The sequence below is a fragment of the Archocentrus centrarchus genome, chromosome 14 (genome assembly GCF_007364275.1).
Source record: "Archocentrus centrarchus isolate MPI-CPG fArcCen1 chromosome 14, fArcCen1, whole genome shotgun sequence".
Taxonomy (NCBI): Eukaryota; Metazoa; Chordata; class Actinopteri; order Cichliformes; family Cichlidae; genus Archocentrus; species Archocentrus centrarchus.
Genome location: NC_044359.1, coordinates 16995483 through 17017773, shown reverse-complemented (window position 1 = coordinate 17017773; position 22291 = coordinate 16995483). Strand labels below are relative to the sequence as shown.

Below are 22291 nucleotides of genomic sequence, written 5' to 3'. Positions count from 1 at the left end.
AACATTATAGTTAAAGTTAACACACAAATGCAAATTACAAAGAAGTACATGAATTAGTGAAATGCTAACATTCATGTCCAAACACAAGTAGGGCCTCAGTTAACATTACTCTTAACTAACTTTGCTTTTTAATTTAATGTTTATCAGACTTACACTATGTGACAGCTGTGAGTAAAAAATAATTTATGACTTATCATTACCAACAAACTCCTCAAAATGTAGACTGGCATCTGTTGTCAGTTCAAAAAACTTTCTCCGCAAGATCGTTCAAATCTTCTTTTCCTTCTGTAAGCTTTACTCACACTGGACATTCCCATTTGGCTCATTAGTGCTACTGGTGTTTCAGCATGGAATTGCATCCACCTATAATTTGATCCTCGTTCTTGGACAAAGGACAGATGAGTGACAGGACAGGGGCACTTCAGGGGGCCAGTCAGATTTCAGATGAGGCCAATGCCCCTGTGGCCCCGCCCCTAGAACCGCCCCTGCCCAGGAGCCACCAAGGCTCAAGCCTGCCATGAACTGGAAACTGCTGGAGCACCAACATCACTGTCAACAGTGAGGCAGGTTTTGCATCGACATGGACTGAGAAGGTGCCGACCAAGAAAGAAGCTCATGCTTCAAAATCAACACCTTTACACTTGACTGATGGACAAGTTTAATGTCTTCTGGGGAAAAATTTTATTGTCAGATGAGACCAATATTGAGTTATTTAGCTACAATGAGGTATGTTTAGAGAATAAAGGTGAGGCTTTCAAACCTAAGATTTCTGTACCATCTGTCAGGTATGGTGGTGGCAGCATCATGCGCTGGGCTGTTTTGCTGCCAGTGGTACTGGTACATTGTACAAAGTAGATGGAATGATGAAGGAGATGGACTACCTCTAAATTTTTCAACTTCACCTCAAATCAACAGCTAGATGGTTAAAACTTGGACATAAATGGGTGTAACAGCAGAACAATGATCCCAAACTGGTTTTTGAATAGACAAAGCAAGCTAACATTAAGCTGCTGGAATTGCCTTCCCAAAGCCCCAACCTCGACCCAGGATGGTGAAAGATAGACGGCGATATTGATAGGGAGTTTTGAAATGTGAGAGATTTGTGGCATGCAGCGTGTTTGGAGTGTGTAGTTCATGTGTTGTGTAGTGTGTTTAGTGTGTTGTGTAGTCCGGGACAAAGCAGATGCTTGACCAGCTGACTGATGTTCTGAGTCCATGAGAGGTCTGATGTGATTAGTGTACCCAGGAATTTACAGGAAGAGACTTCTTGCACTGTTTAACCATTTATCTGCAGAGGTGGTCTCCCCTCTTCTTCCTGAAGTCAATGATCTGTTCTCTTGGCTTAAAGACGTTTTCTGTGCTTCCCATCTGTACCCTCCCTCATCTTCTCTGGTGATGACTCCTAGCGCTGTTGTGTCATCTGCAAACTTAATGATGACATTTTAGTTGTTGTGGGAGGCTGTGCAGTCATATGTGTACAGAGAGTACAGAAATGGGCTCAGATTACACCCCTGTGGTGCTCCCGTGCTGAGTGAAAGTGAAGAGGAATGGTGGGGGTCCAGCCTGACAGTCTGGCCTGTTGGTTAAAAAGTCCCGTGTCCACAGGTAGATGCATGGAAGGATGGTATTAAATGGTGAACTGTAATCCTCAAGTAACAACCAAGCACAGTGCCCAAGCTGTTCCAGGTGGCACAGTACAGTGTGGAGGCGGTGGAGATGGTCCGTTGACCTGTTTGTTTTCTATGCATACTGGTGGGGGTCTAGATTGGTGTGTAGAGCAGTCTTGATATTCTTTAAGACCAGTCTATCCAGCCATTTATAGGTATCAGTGCAAATGGCCTGTAGTTGTTGGGGCAGGTTGCGGTCTTCTGCTTGGGGACTGGACAATCGATGATGTCTTGAAGCAGGAGGGGCCTGGTTCAGGATCTGGCATATTCCCTGCCATGCCCAGCGGGGATCATTGTTGTCAAAAAGACCCTCAGTCCTCATCTTGTAGTCCTTATAAGTGACTGCCCTTGCAACACTGTTCTATTTTGGGTCCCCTGATTTTAAAGGCCTTGTTTCAGGGCCTTAGGAGTTGAAACGTCCTGGTCATCCATGCTTTGTTGTTGGTGTTTGGTGGTGGTAACAGTGTCTATACCGGCTGTGACGTAAAACAGCACTGCAAGGATGTATGTGTGTATGTCCTCATCTTTGAAAATGGAGCAGTTCGTACACTCAGAACAATCCTGCAGCTGTTCAGAAGCTTCTCTGGAAGTGTCAGGCCTGTGATGTGCCCCTCTGTCTTGTAGTGTTTTTTTTGGGTGGCACAAATAATTTGTGTCGCATTTTATTGTGACACCTGATTGTTTTGTAAATAATATAAAAACACCTGAGGAAAAAAAAAACACACAACAAAAACAAAAACAAAACGGCAGGCATTTCCTGCATTTGAATGTAAATAGATGCATATAACTTTGTTTTTCACAGCAGCAGTAGAGAAGAGGCAGGCTATCTTTCAGTGTACAAACTACAAAAGGAGTACTTAAATGCAGCATAGATCCTCCCTTTGACTTCTGACCGCTCAAAAACTTTACTAATCAGATTACCGTAAGGCATTTGAACGCAACACCACACTCGAGGGATTCTATAGAAGTCAGTTTCACAATCTCTGGTTATAGTAAGGTGTATGTTTCTCAGAATTTGGAGTTGGTATATCAGTTCATATTTATGTCTTACTATCTCACAATTATGGCTAATTTACTTTTCCAAGTGGCAAAAATGGGTTTTCATAACTTTAGTAAAGGATCTTGAGTCTTTAGCTCCTTTTAACTTTATATTTTATAATTAAACCTGAGCTCTAATAGAATGCAAAATGGAGTTAGAGTTTTATTTACACATGGCTTGAACTCCACTTTTGTTATCATGCACTACTAAATTACTATTCATATGAGGCAGCAATGTTGCTACTGTGTTGCAACAGCTTCCACCAGTGTATTTGCTTTCTGTCAGGACACTCCTTCCTTCATTGCATACCTGTGGTGTATGTGCTCGGTTCATTTAACCTCCTGCACTGAGAGGAGGGTGGGGTGTAGTGGTAGACAGCATCGGGGTGGGAAATCCAAAGCTGGGTAAAGTGTGTAAACCAGATGGTGACCACAGGCAGCAAAACTATAGCCAGTCTTAGCAAAAGTGCTGTTCTTTTACAGTCTGCCCTCATTTAGAAACACCATCCAGTCTGTTCAAAAAAAAAAAAAAAATTATTCTGCTTAAAAGATAATCTATTAAAAGCTAAAACCAGTTCATGGAATAGTTTATTATTTAGTGTTTGTTGGGAAGCAGAGAACAAACCACAATAGGAGATGTGATGAAAAATGAAGCTGGAGCTGTGCCAGCGCATCCAAGGTTTGTGGTTTGACATAAAGCCAATTTGTAATGTCCTGTAGACCAACATGGGTTCATGTCAGCTTGGATAATGCACATACTGTAAATTAAATTCTGAAAAACTTTCCCAGAGCCACGTCAATTTTCATCATCAGCATCTTTATTGCACAACATTCCCATAAAATTGGGAAAAGAATAATTCAAGGAGGCAAATTTTAAAAGACATTCTGTACAAATACATGGAAATAAAGTGAATATGTACAGTTTACACAAACCGTTACACTTAAACACAGGCAACTAAATAATTTATCCATATACAAAGAGGGAAAAGGAGATATAAATCCATACCCTTTAAACATAATGGCTGGTTTGTACAAAAATGTAGGCTGATATAGCGGAGTATCTTCAATACAGTAACAAGCATATATGTATATATCAATTATAACAGCAAAGTAAGCTCTCCAGTAGCCTCTGACGCATTTATGCCACTTTTCCATTAAGACTTGGGTTTTACCCAGGGTGCGATTTGGGCTTAAACACACAAACACTGTGCAGTTCTCAGGGTTTAGAGTGCCACTTTCAGCTGCTTTTCGAGCAATAGAAACTATTCTCATAGTACACTTATACCGTGCTCACATTAACAAGCTCAAATGATCCAGTTTAATTTCTTTTAATCTTAAGAGATTTGCAGAAGTTCAGGATTTGTCCCGCGGCCTTCAAGGCACATTTGCTGGATAAAAAGTATGCTACGGTTAGAATATATCTGAAACGCTCTCTGATTTGGGCAGTTTGTGAATGTTTTAAACAATTCCCATCAATTTGGCATTTAAAAAAAAAAAAAGAAGAATAAGAATATTTTATGCTCAACAAATCGCACCCTGCTTATACTACATAACAGCCAAAATCTGCCCATGTCAAAAAACAAAAGGAAAACATGTCCTACTCTGGTTTTGCATTTTGTGAGTCTAACTGTAATAGAAACAAGCTTGAGAATAGTGTTAGCTGATATATACATATCCACTATAAGGCCTACTGTGTTCCTCTATTCCTCTCATTGCAAACATCAATGCCGTAAACATCATATAAAGGTGGCAAAGCTATAAAAGTGTGAAAATATTTCAGCATTTTTTTTTTTTTTGTTTGGTTGGAAAATAGATGTAAATGCATGGTTTAGCTTTTCCACAGTATAAAGGGACCCCCACTTAATCACATTCTGACGCAAAAATAATTTTTTCTTCCTTTTTTTTTTTTTTTGTAACTGAATCATCCTAAGGAATTACACAGCCTTCCCTTTTTAGAGAACACAGCATAGAGTCTGCACAGTTGACATTTCTCTGATTAAAATAGCTTAGAAAGTTTACCTCAGGGTTTTCTATGGGGCAGCTGTAAATGTGTGTCATCCACAGCCCATATAAAGATCTGAGGTAGTGCTGTACCTATGATAAGAATGTCAAAGCCACTTTTCGTCATTTCAAAACAAATTTGCAGAAGTTTAAAAAAAAAGAAAAAAAACAAAGAAATTATGTGTACGTATGTCAGGTGGGCACTGCAGTTTACCAAAAACCAAAACCTCAGGGAAACTTGGCTTGTAAACAAAGTTGTCATGATAAACAAAAAGACATAATTGGCATGAGATTGATAATGTTTTCTTCCAAGTGATATTTACCTTGAAGTATAGTTTAAAATCATCCATCCACTTCCTTTAAGCATGTAATCCATCACTTCATATGTCCAGGTTTAAGATTGTACAGGGGGAAAAAAGCAGATGAAGAATCAAAAATCCATTGTTTTATTATACTACAGGTATCTGAAATTTCCATTTTCAGCTGAACAAAAAAATAAATAAATAAAGTCTTTGGCTTTTGTGTCCTAAATGAAAAGAGTCCTATTTAAAAACATTCAAACAACAGGAGAAGGTCATTTCAGGGATGCTTCATTCATCCGCAGGGCCTCGCTCCAGCTCTGTGGTCTCTAACTCCACCCTGTGGTGCAACATTGTCATTGCTCCAAATTCAGCTGCAATGACTAAGTGTCAGCTCTGTATGTGGTCCATGAAGACCTGCGCCGCACAGGCACACGGTCAGGAAACCATGTCGGGAGTCAGCAGCGAGCAGAGTGTGGCTGGCGAATTCTGGGGCCACAGTGGCACCACACAGGTCTGACCGGCCTCGGAAAGCTAACTGTTCGAGACCTCAGCGCCAGTACAGTCTCATAGTAAGATCTGGGCAACATAGGGGGAGTGAGTGCTGGCCACTGCAGCTAGCAAGGGGAGGTCGCTGGACTCGATTCTGCAAAGACACCAAAGCAAAGACAAGGACAGGATTTAAAGTTAGATTAAAGCACCACGCTGAATGTTTTAGCAAAAGAAACTGAAAACACAATATGGACATACACCTATGGTTCTACTTTACACTGAATGCAAGCTACAGCACAGTTCTTTCAATAATGAGTTTGAAACCTTTTGAATACACCTTTGTTTGCCTGGCATATTTATTCAACTTTCAGGCCTGCATTTTTTAAACTACTGGCATCCTGTACAGGAGCTCTAATGATGAAAAGAATGGACTGAAAATGTGTGTAGATGAACCTTTAGAGCGCCAACCTTTACATTTTCAGTCAGAAAGAAAAAGGGGGGAGAAAGAAAAAAAAAAAAAAGGTAAAATGCTTACCCTAAAACCATGCCCAGTTCTTTCACATGGACTCTGGTCTGGCCCTTCAAATACTCAGCAAGCATCTTGCTCTTAAAGTAGATCTCCTGCAGGCGGTCCTCAAGGTGCATTATACACTAAAGAGGAGAGGAACAACACAGAAGCATGGTCGATAAGAAAAAAACTAAATGGTATTTAGTGTATACACAGAAATTTTAGGTGGGTAACATCATCTTGACTCTAAAACAGACAAAGCAGAAAGATGGATACTTAACGTACAAAGTTGGGTGACACGTTGAGTTTGTAAAGCTGGTGAGTGGACTGCAATAAGCTGGAAACCAGGCTGGACACCAGGACCTCCTTCCCCAGCTTGTTGACATCTGTGGCTCGTCTCTGACTGCTGGCCACCTGCACTGTCCACTTGTCTGTGTCTGCTATAATGCAGACGGCCTCTGCTATGGGCTCATCCAATACTGGATGCTAGAGGGGACAGGGATAGGCATTTAAACCAATGAAATACACACACAAAACACAAATATCCCTGACACGCCCAGTTTTCAGGTTCATTACGTCTCAAATGTCATGTCTACATAACTTCATTTGCAATGAGACACAGTGAACGTAAACAAAAGAGATTAAAAACAAACAATAATCCCCAGTGTGATTGCACCCTAGATGTTCACCCATTCCAGTGGGTTTCAAATCTGAGCTATTTTAGACAAGGTGATTCGATAACTTCTCATTTCTTATTTTTGAATGACTCCTTGGTGGATTTGATTGTGCGCTTAGGATCATTTTCCTAGTGTGCCTATTTCCCTGATGCTGCAAAGCCTCCTTTTTGCATATGACCCTAACATTAAGCATTTTGTTTTGACAATGAAAAAAGGTTTGGCTCCCTAAAGAGCAAGTCTTTCCAGCCTTTACCTGAACAGCATGGGTTAATTCAGTCATGAGGTTCTGCCGTAGCTTCTCGTCATTGGGCATCCCATGCAGTACAAAGTCTGGCACATAGGTGGGGCAGTAGCCTCCAAAGAGAGACCGGCCAAAATTAGCAATGCTTGGCTTTGAGTAGTTCTCCACCAGCTTTGACCTGTCAATGAAGCATGACATGAGAGATTTGTTTATTTCCTTTCAAACTATGTGTATAGATTATTTATTCTCAAACAGTTAATCAACTATTGGATAAAACCAAAATACACTTCTGAACAAATTCAACTCACCCGGGGAAAGGCACCAGGACTTCCTCCTGCCAGTCCTCTGTCTCTTCACTCTCGCTGTCTCCCAGTGCACTGTCTGAGCTCTCGTTGCGTGGTATTTCCCATTCGTTGACAGGCGCTGCTTTGTGCTTTTGGTCCTCTTTGCTGTTGCTTGATCCATCCTGGGGAACAGGGACTGACAACACAAGATCCCCGTCCTGCTCAGCAGGACAGCCCTTGCAGGAGCAGATGTCAGAAGAGTCTGTGGATCCACACCTGCACCTCCTCTCAAGATCCAATAATGTCTCTCCCTTCCTGCATGACAGCATCTCTCCACTACCTGGAGCTAAGCAGAGGCCCAAACCCTGACCCCTGGCCTTACTCTGAAAGTCATGACCCCTCAGTTCATGATGTTGGGGAACAACCAAAGGGTTCAATGAGTCCTTGTTCATACTGACCTTATGTTTGGCAACATCATCTATAGTCCTAGTCTCCACAGGGTTCTCCAAGCTGAAATACTCATCAAATTCATCCCCACAGTTCACGTTCCACTGCGAAATCTTGCTAGGTACCCGCTGCAGGGCTGGAGCTGCCTTGGTCTGTCTGGTTTGGTCCTCGGTCATTCTGGTGCTGCTGGTCTTTAAATCTGCTCTCTGTAGCGGCTGTGGCTGATAATGCTGTCCTTGTTGATGCTGTGATGGCTGATGAAGCTGCTGCATGTGTTTCTTGTGCTTTCTGAAGTCCTCCTCCACCTTCCTTCCGCGGCTCTCTGTGTCTGATTCAGGAGACATGGAATCTCCAATGAGGAAAGTGACTTTTGTTGCTGGCTCTTCCTCTTCTGGTAGCGTCAAAGCCATGGGCCCTGTCACAGTGTTTCCTGGTATCACCAGGTTCTTATCTGGGGGCTTCTTCTCCAAAGGCATTCCCAAAGGCCGAGAAGCCAGCACTTTAGTGGTCTGGTTTCCAGATGCTGCATTAATTGTATCATCTACCCCACAGTTTTTACTTTCTGTGGCAAAAGGTGGGGATGGATCCGAAGCAAAGGTCACGGGGATGGATGGATCAACAGGTTTTAGGTTGCCCTTGGTCTCTGTATTCAGCACATAGACCTGCTCCCTGGTGGAAGCCAAGCCAACATGCAGCATTGTCTCCACTCGAGCCACTATGACCAGTGGACTGCTAGACTCCTTGCACACATTCCTGGGTTCAGCGACTTCAGCAGTCCTGTTAACGGGAATTGTGCCCTGGCTGTGTCCCGCTTGAAGCACACTGCTCCTTGATCCTTGGCTCTCACTGCTGTCTTCCTCATCCTCCTCATCCTCCTCTTCCTCATTGGGTGGACCTTCAGTACTATGCTCCACCTCATTGTCTGTGTATGTGCTGCTTTGGAGGCTGTTGTCTGAAGGGTATATGCTATCTTCTATTTCAGTCTGCTGACTGTGGGCCCCTTGGGACAGGTAGTCTCCGCTGGGTTTATGGACGGTAACCAGAACATAATCTGACTCCTCCACCTCTCCCTTTCTAAGGGAGGTAGTTATGAGGGAACCGGGCATGACAATGGCCTCATCCTCAGCACTGTCCAGCATATGGGTCTCCAGCAGCTCTGAGCAGCGAATGAAGTAGGTGAGGACATAGAGGAGTCTCTGGACAAACTCCTGTCTGCGGCCAACTACCACAGTCTTTGACAGCCGAACTGGGGAGCCAATGGCTCCGTACAGGTCTCCTACAAAAAAAAAAAGAAAAGAAAAAGAATAAAATATTTTTTTACGACTCTGGTAATAAATCTGTTCATATTTTCTTGGCTTTATAAGTTTCACGCAGAGAGAAAAAAAATGCTCTCTTGAATGAATAAAAGCTTGCTTAAACACTTGTACACTCCAGCTATATTGTACTCAATCATCTCTTTATCTGTTCTCTTTTCATATGACAAAAGTTCCTGTTTCCAGCTCTCACTTGTTAACACTAGGTGTCACTGTTAACTCACTTTCTAAATGCATTACATGTCACATGAGTGAAAATGTGGAATTCTCAAACTCATTAATACTTCCCTTTAAATTTATTACAGGGCTTCTCTCATTAGCAGACTTCTAATAAATCTCAGTACTTCAAGTAGTGCAACTTCTGCAAAACAATGCAGTGCTTTCCTCATGAATCAGGGAGAGTTTAACAGTATAACTTTGGATAAACCCCCACAATATACCCAATTTTCACTTGGAGTTATTACAACTTCAGTTATGTCTATACTTTTAAGAGTATTTGTAGTACACATGTAATGTGTACTAGAACCACAAAGTTGCTACAGAGATGACTTAAACCACAATATTTGCATTACACCTATGAGGCTGAGACATCTGGCTTATTCAGACTTAATAAAGCCGTAGGTAGAGAATATGGTTTAGTCCCAACTTGTCTTCATGTTGTAATGATTAACAAGGGCAACAATGTTCCAGTGAAAATAAAGAGTAAACACAGGTGTTATGTTTTACTTCCACTCCACCCAGGTGCTTTAACAGAAAGCAAAGATACATGAGGCTCTCTCTGTGTGTTTATCTTTGACTGTCTCACCTAGCTGTGCCCACAGAGGATTGTAGGGGTGCGTCTTTGCCAGCATGTCGACGCTCTGGGAGGAGTGTTTTTCAAGGAAGATCTTGATTGGAGGCTGCCCATTTGGCATAACGGTGGGCACCCAAGCCAGATGGTTGGTCAGGATGGCTGTCAATAGTGCAGGAAGGAATCTGGAAAAATCGAGAAGAGAAGAATCAGTACGTGATTAACGTCTATCAGAAATGGCTGTGTGTCTCAGTTTCCTTCATGACCTGCTTCGGTAAGGTCATACTTTTTCCTTGTTGAACTTGACACCACAAAGACATCCGTTGTAACATACCCAGCTATACACATTAAGTGATACACTCATACACACTCTATAAGCATGATTCACTTCTCAGTTCTGACCACAAGTGTCTACTTCCCTTCCTGTCTTATGACTCAACACTGTCATGGTAGCTGAGTTCAATCGCGTGCTGTGACTGCTGGAGTTATCAGAACCATCAGTCATGGGAACACTGAAGGGACGCCTCATAAAAGATGTGATGTGATACAGTAAAAGCATGGGTTCCCATGGAAACGTGACGCGTCACCAGAGTCAACAGCACTTAGAGGTAGTTGCAGTAGTGGTGGAAAATGACTTCAGCTAAGAAGTGACACTGATACAGAAACTGGTTACCTAGGAGAAAAACTTCTATTTATATTTTGAGATTGTGGAAGAAATTGGAGAACATGAGGAAAGTCGCAGATGTCGCAACCTTTATAAATGACTGAACATTAAAAAAAAATCTATACATAAAAATAAAATATATTTTGGTTTTAGACAAAATGAGCAAAGATGCCGTGCATGGAAACTTCTACTACAGTGTTAATCAGTAATCAAGTTAAGAAATTATGTAAGTCAATGATACTTTAATTAACTCTACTGAATATGGGTGCCATGTTCAATAAAGGCCATGCTACCAATTCATACAAGCACAATTAGTAGTAGTTTGACATGGCTTTGTAATAGTAACAATAAGCAATTAGAGACTGGCAGGGATCTTCTCATTCACAGCCTTTTTAAAGGCAGACAAATAGATGCAAAGAGGGTGAAACATTCAGTGTGTGTGAGTGATTAAACATAACAAAGGGGTATGATGGAGAGAGAATGAATAGTTACTGTATGTGAATCTGCATGTTCCCTTTTTCTGTTGAGCAGGCAAAAAATAAATACATAAAATAAAAATAAATAAAAAGTGACATGTATGCATGTGCAAAAAAATTTCACGGGGCTAATGTGCACCTCTTTCCATCTTTATTTCTGATTTTTACTGTTAATCGGGTTGCTTTGCTCATACAGCTACTGACAACATAGCATATTGTATGACATGGTAGTGCTTGAAAATGAACTTGGTATAGTTTCTTTGTCCCAGTCAACGACACAACCTCTCGAACTCAAAATCTGTGTGCCATTTTTAGAAATTCCATGACTAATAGTGAAGTAGGTGCGAGAATAAGCAGACACTCAACTGGTTCTTGGAGGCCTGCTCCATCAGCAGAGAAAGCTCCCTCATGAAGTGACCGCAGAGCTGGTTCTTCTCTGATGCTCCAGACATCATAGTCAACCAAACAGGTTCAGCCACCCGGGGCATGGTGTAGAGGTCGCAGATGGTCATCCTGGAGATGAGATACAGCGAGGGAGGGAGCGATGAAAGAGGGAGAGGCCACGGAGAGACCAAATGAAAGGGAACAAGGAGAAAGAGAGAAAACGGAGAGAATACAGACACGTTATTGTCTCTTGGGGTAAACAAAAGATATCTCAGTTCACAGAGCTTCGCTGTCTACACTGAGGCCATGGGAGACCCTTGCTTGTGTGCATTTGTAATAGTCTGACGACCTTTCGTGCACTCTCACACTCACACACCCAACTTTGTCTCTTGGTCTGTACAGTGTGTGGGTCTATATGCATCTGTATGTGGCCCAGCTGGGGCATTTGTCCATTGAGAAGGACAGGAGTTTCCATGGAGCGTGGGGCGAATTGGTGAGCATGTCTCGGCCAGAGGCCAAGCTTTGACACAGGGGCAGAAGGGAATCTCTGCAGACGTAGGAATGTGGAAAATCAGGAATTTTTTGTCATTGTTAAAATACAGACTGCAGCTGGTTGTGCTTGGGTTTGAAAATGCAAAGCAGAATAGATTGGTTGTTTTTATTTCACAAAAAAAAGAGGTGTCAGTTTTCACTAGATATGAAAGCAAATAGTGTTAGTTTTTATTAGGTGAGGAGGTGCTTTGTGGGGTTTTTGTGCTTTTTTTACTGCAAACATGTTACCTAAATTCATAATACAATTGCAATCTTCAGCTAACATAGCAGCAGAGTTAAGGAAAGTGAAATAGACTTAACCAGCTGCTATCAGCTCGGGTGATCTGTCACAAGACTTGTAGGTTTTACAAATAAGCAATAAAACCCTGCCCTGATAGCTTGATTTAATCTTACTGGAAGCTACGAGAGAGCTATAAAAATGGTTACTTCAGCAGTAATCTCACAACCTCTCTGACCTATAATGAACCAAGTGACAGGAGAGATGCAGACAGGTGTCACACAGTGGAAGTGACATTCACTTCAGGTCAAGTATGAATAGTGATCAAGCCAGTTTAGGATTGTGTATTTTTCCAAAGAAAACAACTTAACACCTTACTCTTTATAGGTGCTTTGCAGGAAGTAGTAATGAATGCAGAATTAATGAATTTAACAGCTTGCAACAGATGTTGCAAGCAGATCTTTTTTTGATTAGTAATCTATTCCTAAGACTGTGCTCAGAGTGACATAAACAATATGTTTGCAGGAAACTGGCCAACTCAAGTCCTCAACTTTAAAAAAAAAAAATTCAGTGAACACCTCCTAGGCTTAATCCAAGTATAGGAAAGTAAGTCTTTAGAGTTCATAATTTTACAGTAGAAAGATGCCAGATTTGTTTTGTTTTTATAAACAAAACAAGACTTAGAAAAACAATTTTGTTGTTGGTGTTGTTCAGTTGTCTCTCTAACAACTGAAACAACTAAAGTATGCCAGTGCATAAACAAAATCACACAAAACTACAACACTGCAGCATTAGGTAACAGTCTGACAGATAAAATGTGTGATAATAGCAAGTCTATCAGTGATCATGAATCTGATGTAAACGAATGCACCAAACAGACATCTCCACCTCTTCTTATGTCTTGTTATCAGCAGGGTAGCACAGATCATCAGTCACTTGACTGCAGCATCAAATGAACTAATAATACTTTATTCATTCCCGTATTATGAAAGGGTTGACTTTTTCCGCGGCCTTTCCTAAACCCCACTTGCCCCCGGTGTCTGGTGTACATTACTGAAAGGCTGCCACTGGAAAGAGGTCTAAGGCCAGGCCGGTGGTAGATGAGTGGGGAAATCTAGCATCAGCCTCAACGCATCAGCTGTTCAGGTGAATGTTAAAAAGCATGCCTGTGATGTGGAATTAAACTGTTGTGTCAGGCTGAAGACCCAGATTTAAATTACCACACTATGGTACATAACAATCCAAGCATTTGACCTCCTTGGCTTCACTAAGTTTGTTTCATAAGTTGGTTTTATAAGCGCATCCTATCCTACCAGTTAAGTTGTTCTGTTATAGTCATTAAAATGTGATAATTCCAGTTAATAACAGTCTCAATTTGGGAAAGAAACAAGATTTTGGTTGTGAATGTAGCCTCTATGTAAACAGGGGAATACTTTGTTTTGCCACCTTATTCAGCTGCTTGAGGGAAACCCAAAACTGAGGCATGCTCAAGTGTACAGGGTAGACTTCAAGTGCATTGCTTTACCTTTTTGCTGTTAAGCTCACTTTGTCAGTGTCACTGGTTCAGTAAATGATAAAGACTTTAAAGTTCTGTTTATGAAGGCTGCCATTGTGTGTGTAGTTTTACCCGAGTGCTTCAAGGAATAATAGCTTTTCCTTATTTGTTTATTTGCTTAGAAAGTTTTCAAAACACATGCAGCTTCATGTTTCACACACATTTTCAGTTTCTAAAAACTTCCCAAATTCACTGCATCTGTCTAAATGGAAATTAAGACTCCAAACTCTGGTCTGTTAAGTGCTTTGCTTTGCCCAGAACTCCTGTTTGTACTCCAACTGCAAACCTTAGTATAGCCCCAATATAGGCTAGTGTGACTTTTATGTACAGATGCTTCTACTAGGAGAGCAGCTTATCTTTGCTGGCATGCAGGGTGTGTGCGTGTGCCCTCCCTCCAGCTATGCCAAAACCACATCAGCGTCACAGAAAGACATTTCTTCCAGTTTCGTCTTGTAATGTTCCATTAAGTCAAAACCCCTTAATGACAAAAGTGGCTACCTTTATATTTAGCCTATGTCTGAAGGTGATTTTGCAGCTATTTTGTTAGTCCAGGGCACCAGCATTCCTCCTGCTGGCACTTACATATTATTTACTATTCTGGTGCTCAGCTCATGACCAGTTGTCTGAGATAGATAGGGTTGCCACTCAGGAGGCTTGGGTTGCTGAGGCCGGCTGTCAGCAGGCATATGACTGCAGCAATGAGCGGACCTCAAATAGGGAACAGCGTGCCAGTGTGTATGCGGCAAGTGAAAGTGGCACAGACAAGCATGTGGGCACATGCACGCACATAATATAAGTTAGCGTGTTTTACGAGTCATACAATACTGGCAAGTATGTCTCACCCATACCCAGATGGACATACCAAACAATTCTGGAGTTCAATCATCACAAATTTATGATTTCATATTTCATGTCATCACAAATAAAGACTGTTCCTTTCCTTCTTGGAACTGATGTTTCTAAGAGATGTAAAGAAATCAATCTAGCCAAAATATGCAGTGATGTAAAATTTGAGTTGTAGCTTCTAAAACTATGGTTATATAAGCTTCCCTAAACATAGTAAAAGCCCTAAAGCAAAAACCTCCTGCATGCACTGCAGTTACAATGCAGCAACTTTGATTTAGTCAAGACAGGTAGGAATCCGGGGCCGTTTTGTGTGGAGTTTGCATGCTCTGTCCATGTCTCTCTCTGTCATTGTACTCTGGCTTCCTCCCACAGTACAATGACATCCTGTTCATGGGGTTTGGTTAACTGGTGATTCTAAATTGCCCACAGGTGTGAACGTGGGTGCGAATAGTTTTCCATCTTTCTGCGTTAGCCCTGCAACAGAGTGGCGACCTCTCCAGGGTGTACCTTGCCTCTAGCAATTGGATAAGCAGGAGAAGACGGATGGATGGATGGATGGATGGATGGATGAATGAACAAAGGTAGGAAACAGCATCCCTCCCTTGTTTTTACTTGACATTTCTTGCTGGACTTAATAGTATGCACACTTTTATTTGTTTTAACAATTATTTAAATTAGCAAAAAGACAAACAAATAAGCAGTGTTTGTTCACACGTAATCTGGGCATCAATCCCAACTGGAGCTTTTTGTAGATCAGTTCTCAACCCTAACATGCTTGCTGACCACTTGTGATCAGATCTCACACCCCTACTTTAGATACAAATAAATACATTTGGGTTTGCAAATATCCATCAAACGACCTTTGTGCTAGTTCCAACTGTAGTACGTGCTTCCAGAACTTTGTTTTGCCAAGCTGACTGCATCAACAGATACTCACAAGGTTAAACTATATCACTCGCTGTTGCAGCCAGCAAATATTAAATGTCACATGTATTCTCCTTTGAACCTCATCAATAAATCAAGCAATTTCTTTTGAATGCAAGTAAGCCTGAATGGTAAATCCCAGGTCTCACAAGCCTGGGATCAATGCCTGCTTGGTTTTGAAAGAGGACCCTAGTAACCCACTAGGTTAACAAACCAAGCTTGGAATGAAAAGCATGTATAAAATACTTCTCAGGTAATTAAAGCTGACCAAATGTCAGCACCAAGATAAAAACGGGTACTTGGTGACCCACTTTACAAAACATTAAGGCTTCGCTAACAGCGGCTTGAGATAAAAAGTTTGATATGGATCTGCTTTATTTCAATACTTTTAAATGTGATTCTATGCACAATATTCAACACAGGCCGTGTCTTTTATGGAGTACATTACTTCATCAGTGCAGCAACTACTTGTCTCCTAAACAGGGCAATATTTTACAAGAGCTTTACTTCTCTTTTTTCCATTCTATCACTGAACTTTCCTGCATCCTATCCTGCCAACATCTGCTCAATAACAAGAAACAAAATAAGTAGTGCTTAATGCCAAGACCAAGCCCAGATCCCCCTCTCTTTTATTAGTGTTAATGTATGGCTGGACCTAGAAGTGGAGCTCTGCAATGTGTAGCCTCCCAAACAAAATTATTTAAATTACAAGATGTACCAAAGTCCTATGATGTGCAGATTGATCAAGATGCAGAGCATGCTTTTGTGTTCAGTTTTATGTTGCAGACATCTAAAATTCAAGTAAAGCATCAATTTCCTAAATAAAGATTTTTAATGCATTTTAAAGGACTGAAACTGAATAACACAGTTAGCTGTGGTAAGCAGGAACAGCTTGCTAATAAACATGCAGTGAAAACATAAATACATTTTGTTTTAAGAAAGCTATAAGCAATTGTGTAGGTTGTTTTTGCCACATTTTGTTACTAGGAGTTGCATTATAGGATAGGTTTTTACTTAGAAAGTTATGCAACATCCTCTATTGTATGCATAAACACTTCCTAATACGCAACTTTAAGAAGTGTTCAAAATAAAAGCAGCAGTGTTTATCATCTTCCAAGCTTAGATTAAAATTAACGAGAGAAATTATACTCTGTAAGATCATTTTTATGTTTAAGTGAGTAAGTAGGAGCTGTTGTCCAACCTGAACTCGTTGAGTCCCTCCACTATTCGGCTGTAAGCCAGAGCCCTCTGGCTGGCATCAGCTGACCGCCGACTCATCTTCATGGCCTTGAGAGTGACACAACACACACATGCACTTTTAGATATTTGGCAACAAAGCTGACAACCTAAAGAATTTGTAAAGGAGAAGAGGGGCTAACACTGGAAATCTACCAGAGTGCTGACAATGCCAACAACAGACAGCAGTAAACAGAACCTCAGATACACAAGGCATGACCACTGACTGGTAAATCTGACAGCAGCTCTGCTCATTACAGCAGCAAACAGTGCAAGGTTTATATTTTGGTTCTGTTTATGCCATTGTTAATGTGCAGGCAGACTTATCTCTACACCATCGTTCAGTGAGGTGATTAGGAATTTAAACAAAACTGCAAAATGAAGTTGGCCTAAAATTGCAGTTGTACCCATTAATTTACCTGCTCAATTGCGCTCTTGAGTTTGTTCATGTGGCTTTCAAAGAGAGGAAAGTGGGAGAAGAAGAAATCTTGGAAGCGGCTGTTTTCTTCAGCGTTGGGGGACAGTGTGAAGATGACCCCTATGGCTATCTTCTTCTTCCGAATCACACCTAGGCTTGGACCGCCGCTTTCATCGGACATGTTGAAGCTTTCCTCCACCGACCTAATAAGGATAGGATTCACAGGGAGTCAACTTCACAGCAGGACAAAGGAAGAAATAAGTGCAAAACATCTCGCCATGTGAATCTGAATCCTAATATATTTGTTATATTTTACTTAACATAAAACTGTACATATATTACTGGCAAAAATCTTTAAAACATCAACATTTCAAAGTGAGTAAATTACCCAAAATGACTTGAATCTAAGAATTTAACTGCAGAGGTTAGAGAATGGTAACGTACAGTTTTCCTAAATTAATTGGGGGGGGGGCTTAAAAGGTAATGCAAAGAATCCTTGCAGCCCCAGGTTTTACTCATTTACTTATTGTACAAGTATTGATGCTGGGGCACACTGTCTTGACTACACACACACTGATGCATCATTACATTATTACACAGTACAGTACAGGCAGTTCTACATACTGCCACCACAGAGAAAGTTTGAAGAAGAAAAAAATATTTTAAAAAAGAAAGCACATGAAAAGACTTAATCTGAGGGTTTTTAAAAAAAAAAAAAAATGCTGGTGGTGCTGGTGAACCAGAGCACAGTCAGAGGCTGACAGCTGGTTTCAATATAGCAGACCAATACAGCATCCTGTCTAATCACAGCTCTGTTTATGAGTCGCTATTAACAGATAGAAGCAGTGTGTGCCTTTTTTCCCAGCTGCCTGCTGGATTCTGAGGAAGTCCTAGTAGGATAAACTTTAGCAAAGCCAGACAGGGGGCCTGAATAGGGGTGAAAGATGACTAAGCACTTGTGATTGGGAGCGACTCAGTGAGTGTGAATTCTGGGAAAGCTGACTTGTATATTTGGATTAGAGCTAAAACACTCAAATCAGCTGGCAAATCAACAAATAATCAAATGGGTAAATGAGCCATTCAAAACCAGTTTCTGATAATCAAAGTAATTTTTTTCAAGCTTTTATTTCTTTATTGCTAGAATTTTGTGTTTTGTGTGGTGTGTCATTACAAACAAAATATATCCAGGTTGGTCAGGAACATAATTTTGGCCTTAGCACGGTGTGATGGACATTTTCATTTCCTTTGACATGTTTTATAGTCTAACCAATGTTCAAGTACAGTACCAGTCAAAAGTCTGGATTGGTTGAGTGTGTCCAAACGTTTGACTCATACTGTACAATAAAATACAGCTCAAATTTATTAAATATGGAAAATTCATTAGTTGACAGAATAGTATTTTTATGTACTTGCTTGCTTGTTATTTGCTGTTGCTTCTTTCCATATTTCCATAGTTTTTACTAAATGGAGAAATGTTTTTACAGAGTTTGCGTGCATCTCACCATCGGGGGAAGACACCATTTTCTAGGCTGGTGGTCTGACTGCGGAGCCACCGGCGCTGGTAGCTGGACGCACAGCTGCTGTTCAAGGATGAACTTGGAGACGGGAAGGGAGTGATCAACAGGCTGCTCAGAGAAGCTAGAAGGAAAGATGAAGGAATGGAGGAGTGACGAGAATAAGTAAATGAAAGATGCAAGAATGAAGATGAGGAGCACAGAAAGGAGCAGGGAACAGATGGAGGGAATGTGGGAGACAGAAGAGTAAAAGGTCACAAGTGAGTCAGACAACATGTGTGTAGAGCATTCAGTTTCAATCACACATACACACACATAAAAAATAAAAACATGACAAAGACCATGTTGCACATAACAGCCCTCAAACATGCACACTTTTCTTTGTCTCCGTAAACACAGACTATAATTAATGGATACCTGTGATATGAGCTTTAATGTCAGCTAGCTTACTCACAGTCACATGCTGCAGTTGTTGGACAAACTGGCTTTACACCAGGCTTGGCATGATAATGACACACACACACACGCGCTCACACACACACACACACACACACACACTCTACAAGCCCTGATCACTGGGTTATTTACAGCACAGACAGGAGGCACTGATCATTGGTCACATGAATCATTTAGTTGCTGTGTGATGTTGTGTGTTTGTTTTAAGAGACAAAGAGAGACAACTTCATGAGGTGAATGAGTGATTGTCTACATCTTGCAAGAAGAACAGAATGTACAATTCTCCTCGTACCAGTCATTCCAATGGAAAGTGGCGATGTTTGATGGGGGGGGGGGGGGGCTAGGAGACAGAGGTCAGTTTCCCCAAGACAAGCTTTTCCAGACCCCAGAAGCTATGTAATCACCTCAACATCCTCTCCCACCATACTTTAATTTCTTTGTGTTGTTTTATGTCCAAATACTTCCAACTTTCAGAACATGAAGGACTTTTCAAATTACAAAAAAAAAAATTCTTACCCTACTTTTTTTCCATGCCAGTAGGTCTAAAAAGGAATCACTTATAAGAATGGAGTGGAAAACTACATCTATGTATGTACACCACATTAGCAGGCTGCAACTTAAACCCCAACAGTTAAAGTTACTCGTGCTTTTGTAACTGTTCTTGACCTTGAAGACTCAAGCTAAAACAGGTCAATCACTCTGACACAGGATATGCTTGTGAAATAACTATGCATCACTATATTAAGCAATCATGTTTTTGAGATTCTGATCAATGAGAACTTGAGATTTAAGAAAAATAAATAAATAAATTTTTGGAGGTGAAGCGGAGGGAAAACAAAAGTGTAATAACCGACTATCTTGTCTATGTAGGTTCTCAGTCGTCCATGTAATAGTAGTCTCTGGAGCTTGAAAAAGGGCAAATGGACTTCTTTTATGTTTCTTGAAAACATTTCACCGCTCATCTGAAAGGCTTCTTCAGTTCTCGAGCCACCCACTATCTTCCTTACATACATGTTCTCTATTCCTTAACCTCTTTAGTTTTGACTAGAATAAATGTAAGCACAATTCAAAGCTCAGCTGAAGGACTTAAAGTGGTGTGAGTGTAGGCCAATCCAGGCTTTGGCACCTAGTCTCATTAACGTACCAGATCTGGCGATGCCACTGTCCCTCTCATCGTACAGCCCTCGGCCAGGCATGTCCATTGGATGACTGTGGCCTGGAGGAAAAACAGGAAAGAGAGAGAAGTGAAAGGTTAAGGGTGAAGGTAGAAACGAATGGGTGAGGAGAAAGTAGAGCATAAGATGGAAATGGGAGTGGGGTAAATATACACAAAGAGAAAATACCCTGTGTGAACAACAAGAATTATTAACAAAATGGAGCACCAGACATGTTGAAGATACTATTATCCCCACTATCTGAGAAACCTACAGTGGAGCATGATAAACAACAGATACTAATGCTTCTAGATGTGTCACATCAATTGTGGCACTTAGCAAACAAGAAACAGAAGAGGCATTTTTTTTGCCACCAGCTTAGTGTGTGTGTGTAAAATGGTACACAAAGCACATAAAGCAGAAACATTTGATGTAGCAGTACACAGAACACCCCGACAAAGGCTTCAACCTCCAGCAGGCGCTGAACTACTTTCTGCTGGGTAGTGGCCGTTACTGACTAATTCTCATGCCATTAGTTAGCAACCTTTGTTTTCCAACTCCGAAAACAGGAACTGTCACAAGGAAGACAAGGTATAAAGCACTACTGCTGTAATAGACTGTTACTCAACAGCTCACTCAGTGTCATTACCAGCATCATCTACTACAGCTTTGATGTCTCTCTCATTTAATTGTGGCAACACCACAGGTACGCTCGCTTGAGCGTGTGCACAACAGTTTAAAAGGCAAGAATGGCTGGGGCGCCCAGGTAGTTCAGTGGTGGAGCAGGCGACCACATACATATGCCGCGTTGCGGTGCGGACAGCACGGGTTCGAGTCCCGGCCTGTCGCCAGTTTGCCCGAGTGGCCATCCCTGTATCTTCCCCCCCATTTCCTGTCTCCCTCTACTATCAATGAAAGCTGCTGTGGCCAAAAATGCAAAAACAACAAAAAGCAAGAATGGCTGCCACTGAAAGTTGTAAAACTGAACAACTGTACAGGTATCTGAAAATGACCCAGAGGAATTAGTACTAAAAAGAGGAGACACGTCTGTTTTCTGGAGGTTCCTAAGATATAAAAAGGTCAGACATGGACCAGACAACGATATATCGCAAATGCTGTAGAGCTCAAGCAGTAGAGGGAGGTGGTAATACCAGCAACTTAGCAACTTGCTTCACCACCTTAGCTGAAAACACGTTTTAGAGTACCAGGAATATCTTAAGCTAAGATTCGATTCCGCACCCTCCACATCCACAGCTAAATCTGTAAAACAAGTACATTCATAACGCATTTGCCAAAGGGACTGCATGAGAGAAAATTCTCATTCTTTAACTTAATTACTGCTACCCTGTTGGCAACCATACTTTGAAGGGGTCGTGCTTTTACCGGTGTCTGGACATGAAAGAAAAGAAGAAGGAAAAAATAAAAATGATACACTCTGTGTAACAGTTAAATGGGCTATTTATAGCATATCAACTGTAGTAACTCTTTTCTCATTACAAGATAATGTGGGTAAGAACACTTTTGCATGAAAAAAAATGTTGTCAAATACAGCGAAACTGTTACGTTTTTTTAAAAAAGTGATGTGAAAAATTTGGCATACTACCCTGCCCTAGTGTGAAACCCACAAATGCAGCAGTCAGAAGTGTAGCTGTGGTTGAGATGCTCTGAGTGCGCAAGGATGTCCTTAACAGAATATGTATGGAACATGGTGATACACGTTTTTCTAACTCTTACCAGGAGAAGCTGTCACCCTCCATGAGAAACATGGAGGTAGCAATAACCCCCAGGACAAGTAGAGAGAGAGAAAAAGAGAGAGAGAGGAGAAAAGAGAGAGAGAGAGGAAGAGAGAGAGAGAGAGAAGATTAGAGAGCGAGAGAGAGAGGAGAGAGAGAAGGAGAGAGAGAGAGGAGAGAGAGGAGAAGAGAGAGAGGAGCAGGAGAGAGAGAGAGAAGAGAGAGAGAGAAGAGAGAGAGAGATAGAGAGAGAGAAGAGAGAGAGAAGAGAGAGAGAGAGAAGAGAGAGAGAGAAGAGAGAGAGAGAAGAGAGAGAGAGGAGAGAGAGAGAGAAGAGAGAGAGAGAAGAGAGATAGAAGAGAGAAAGAGAGAGGAAGAGAGAGAGAGACAGGAAGAGAGAGAGGA

General features: G+C 41.3%; 1 protein-coding gene across 4 annotated transcripts in view; it reads right to left on the bottom strand.

Annotated features, from left to right (window-relative positions):
• Positions 1-3519: 3519 nt before the first annotated feature.
• Positions 3520-22291, bottom strand: part of fnip1 (folliculin interacting protein 1) — a 38907-nt gene continuing 20135 nt past the window's right edge. For all 4 annotated transcript variants that reach the window (XM_030746278.1, XM_030746280.1, XM_030746279.1 and 1 more), the window contains 11 exons: positions 20144-20215; positions 18532-18667; positions 17031-17232; positions 16577-16662; positions 11264-11410; positions 9773-9942; positions 7232-8930; positions 6936-7101; positions 6291-6491; positions 6033-6148; positions 3520-5651 (listed from right to left, as the gene is read on the bottom strand). In XM_030746278.1, the coding sequence (XP_030602138.1) occupies positions 5573-5651; positions 6033-6148; positions 6291-6491; positions 6936-7101; positions 7232-8930; positions 9773-9942; positions 11264-11410; positions 16577-16662; positions 17031-17232; positions 18532-18667; positions 20144-20215 (3074 nt within the window). In that variant the 3' untranslated portion in view covers positions 3520-5572. The remainder of the gene's footprint in view (positions 5652-6032; positions 6149-6290; positions 6492-6935; positions 7102-7231; positions 8931-9772; positions 9943-11263; positions 11411-16576; positions 16663-17030; positions 17233-18531; positions 18668-20143; positions 20216-22291) is intronic.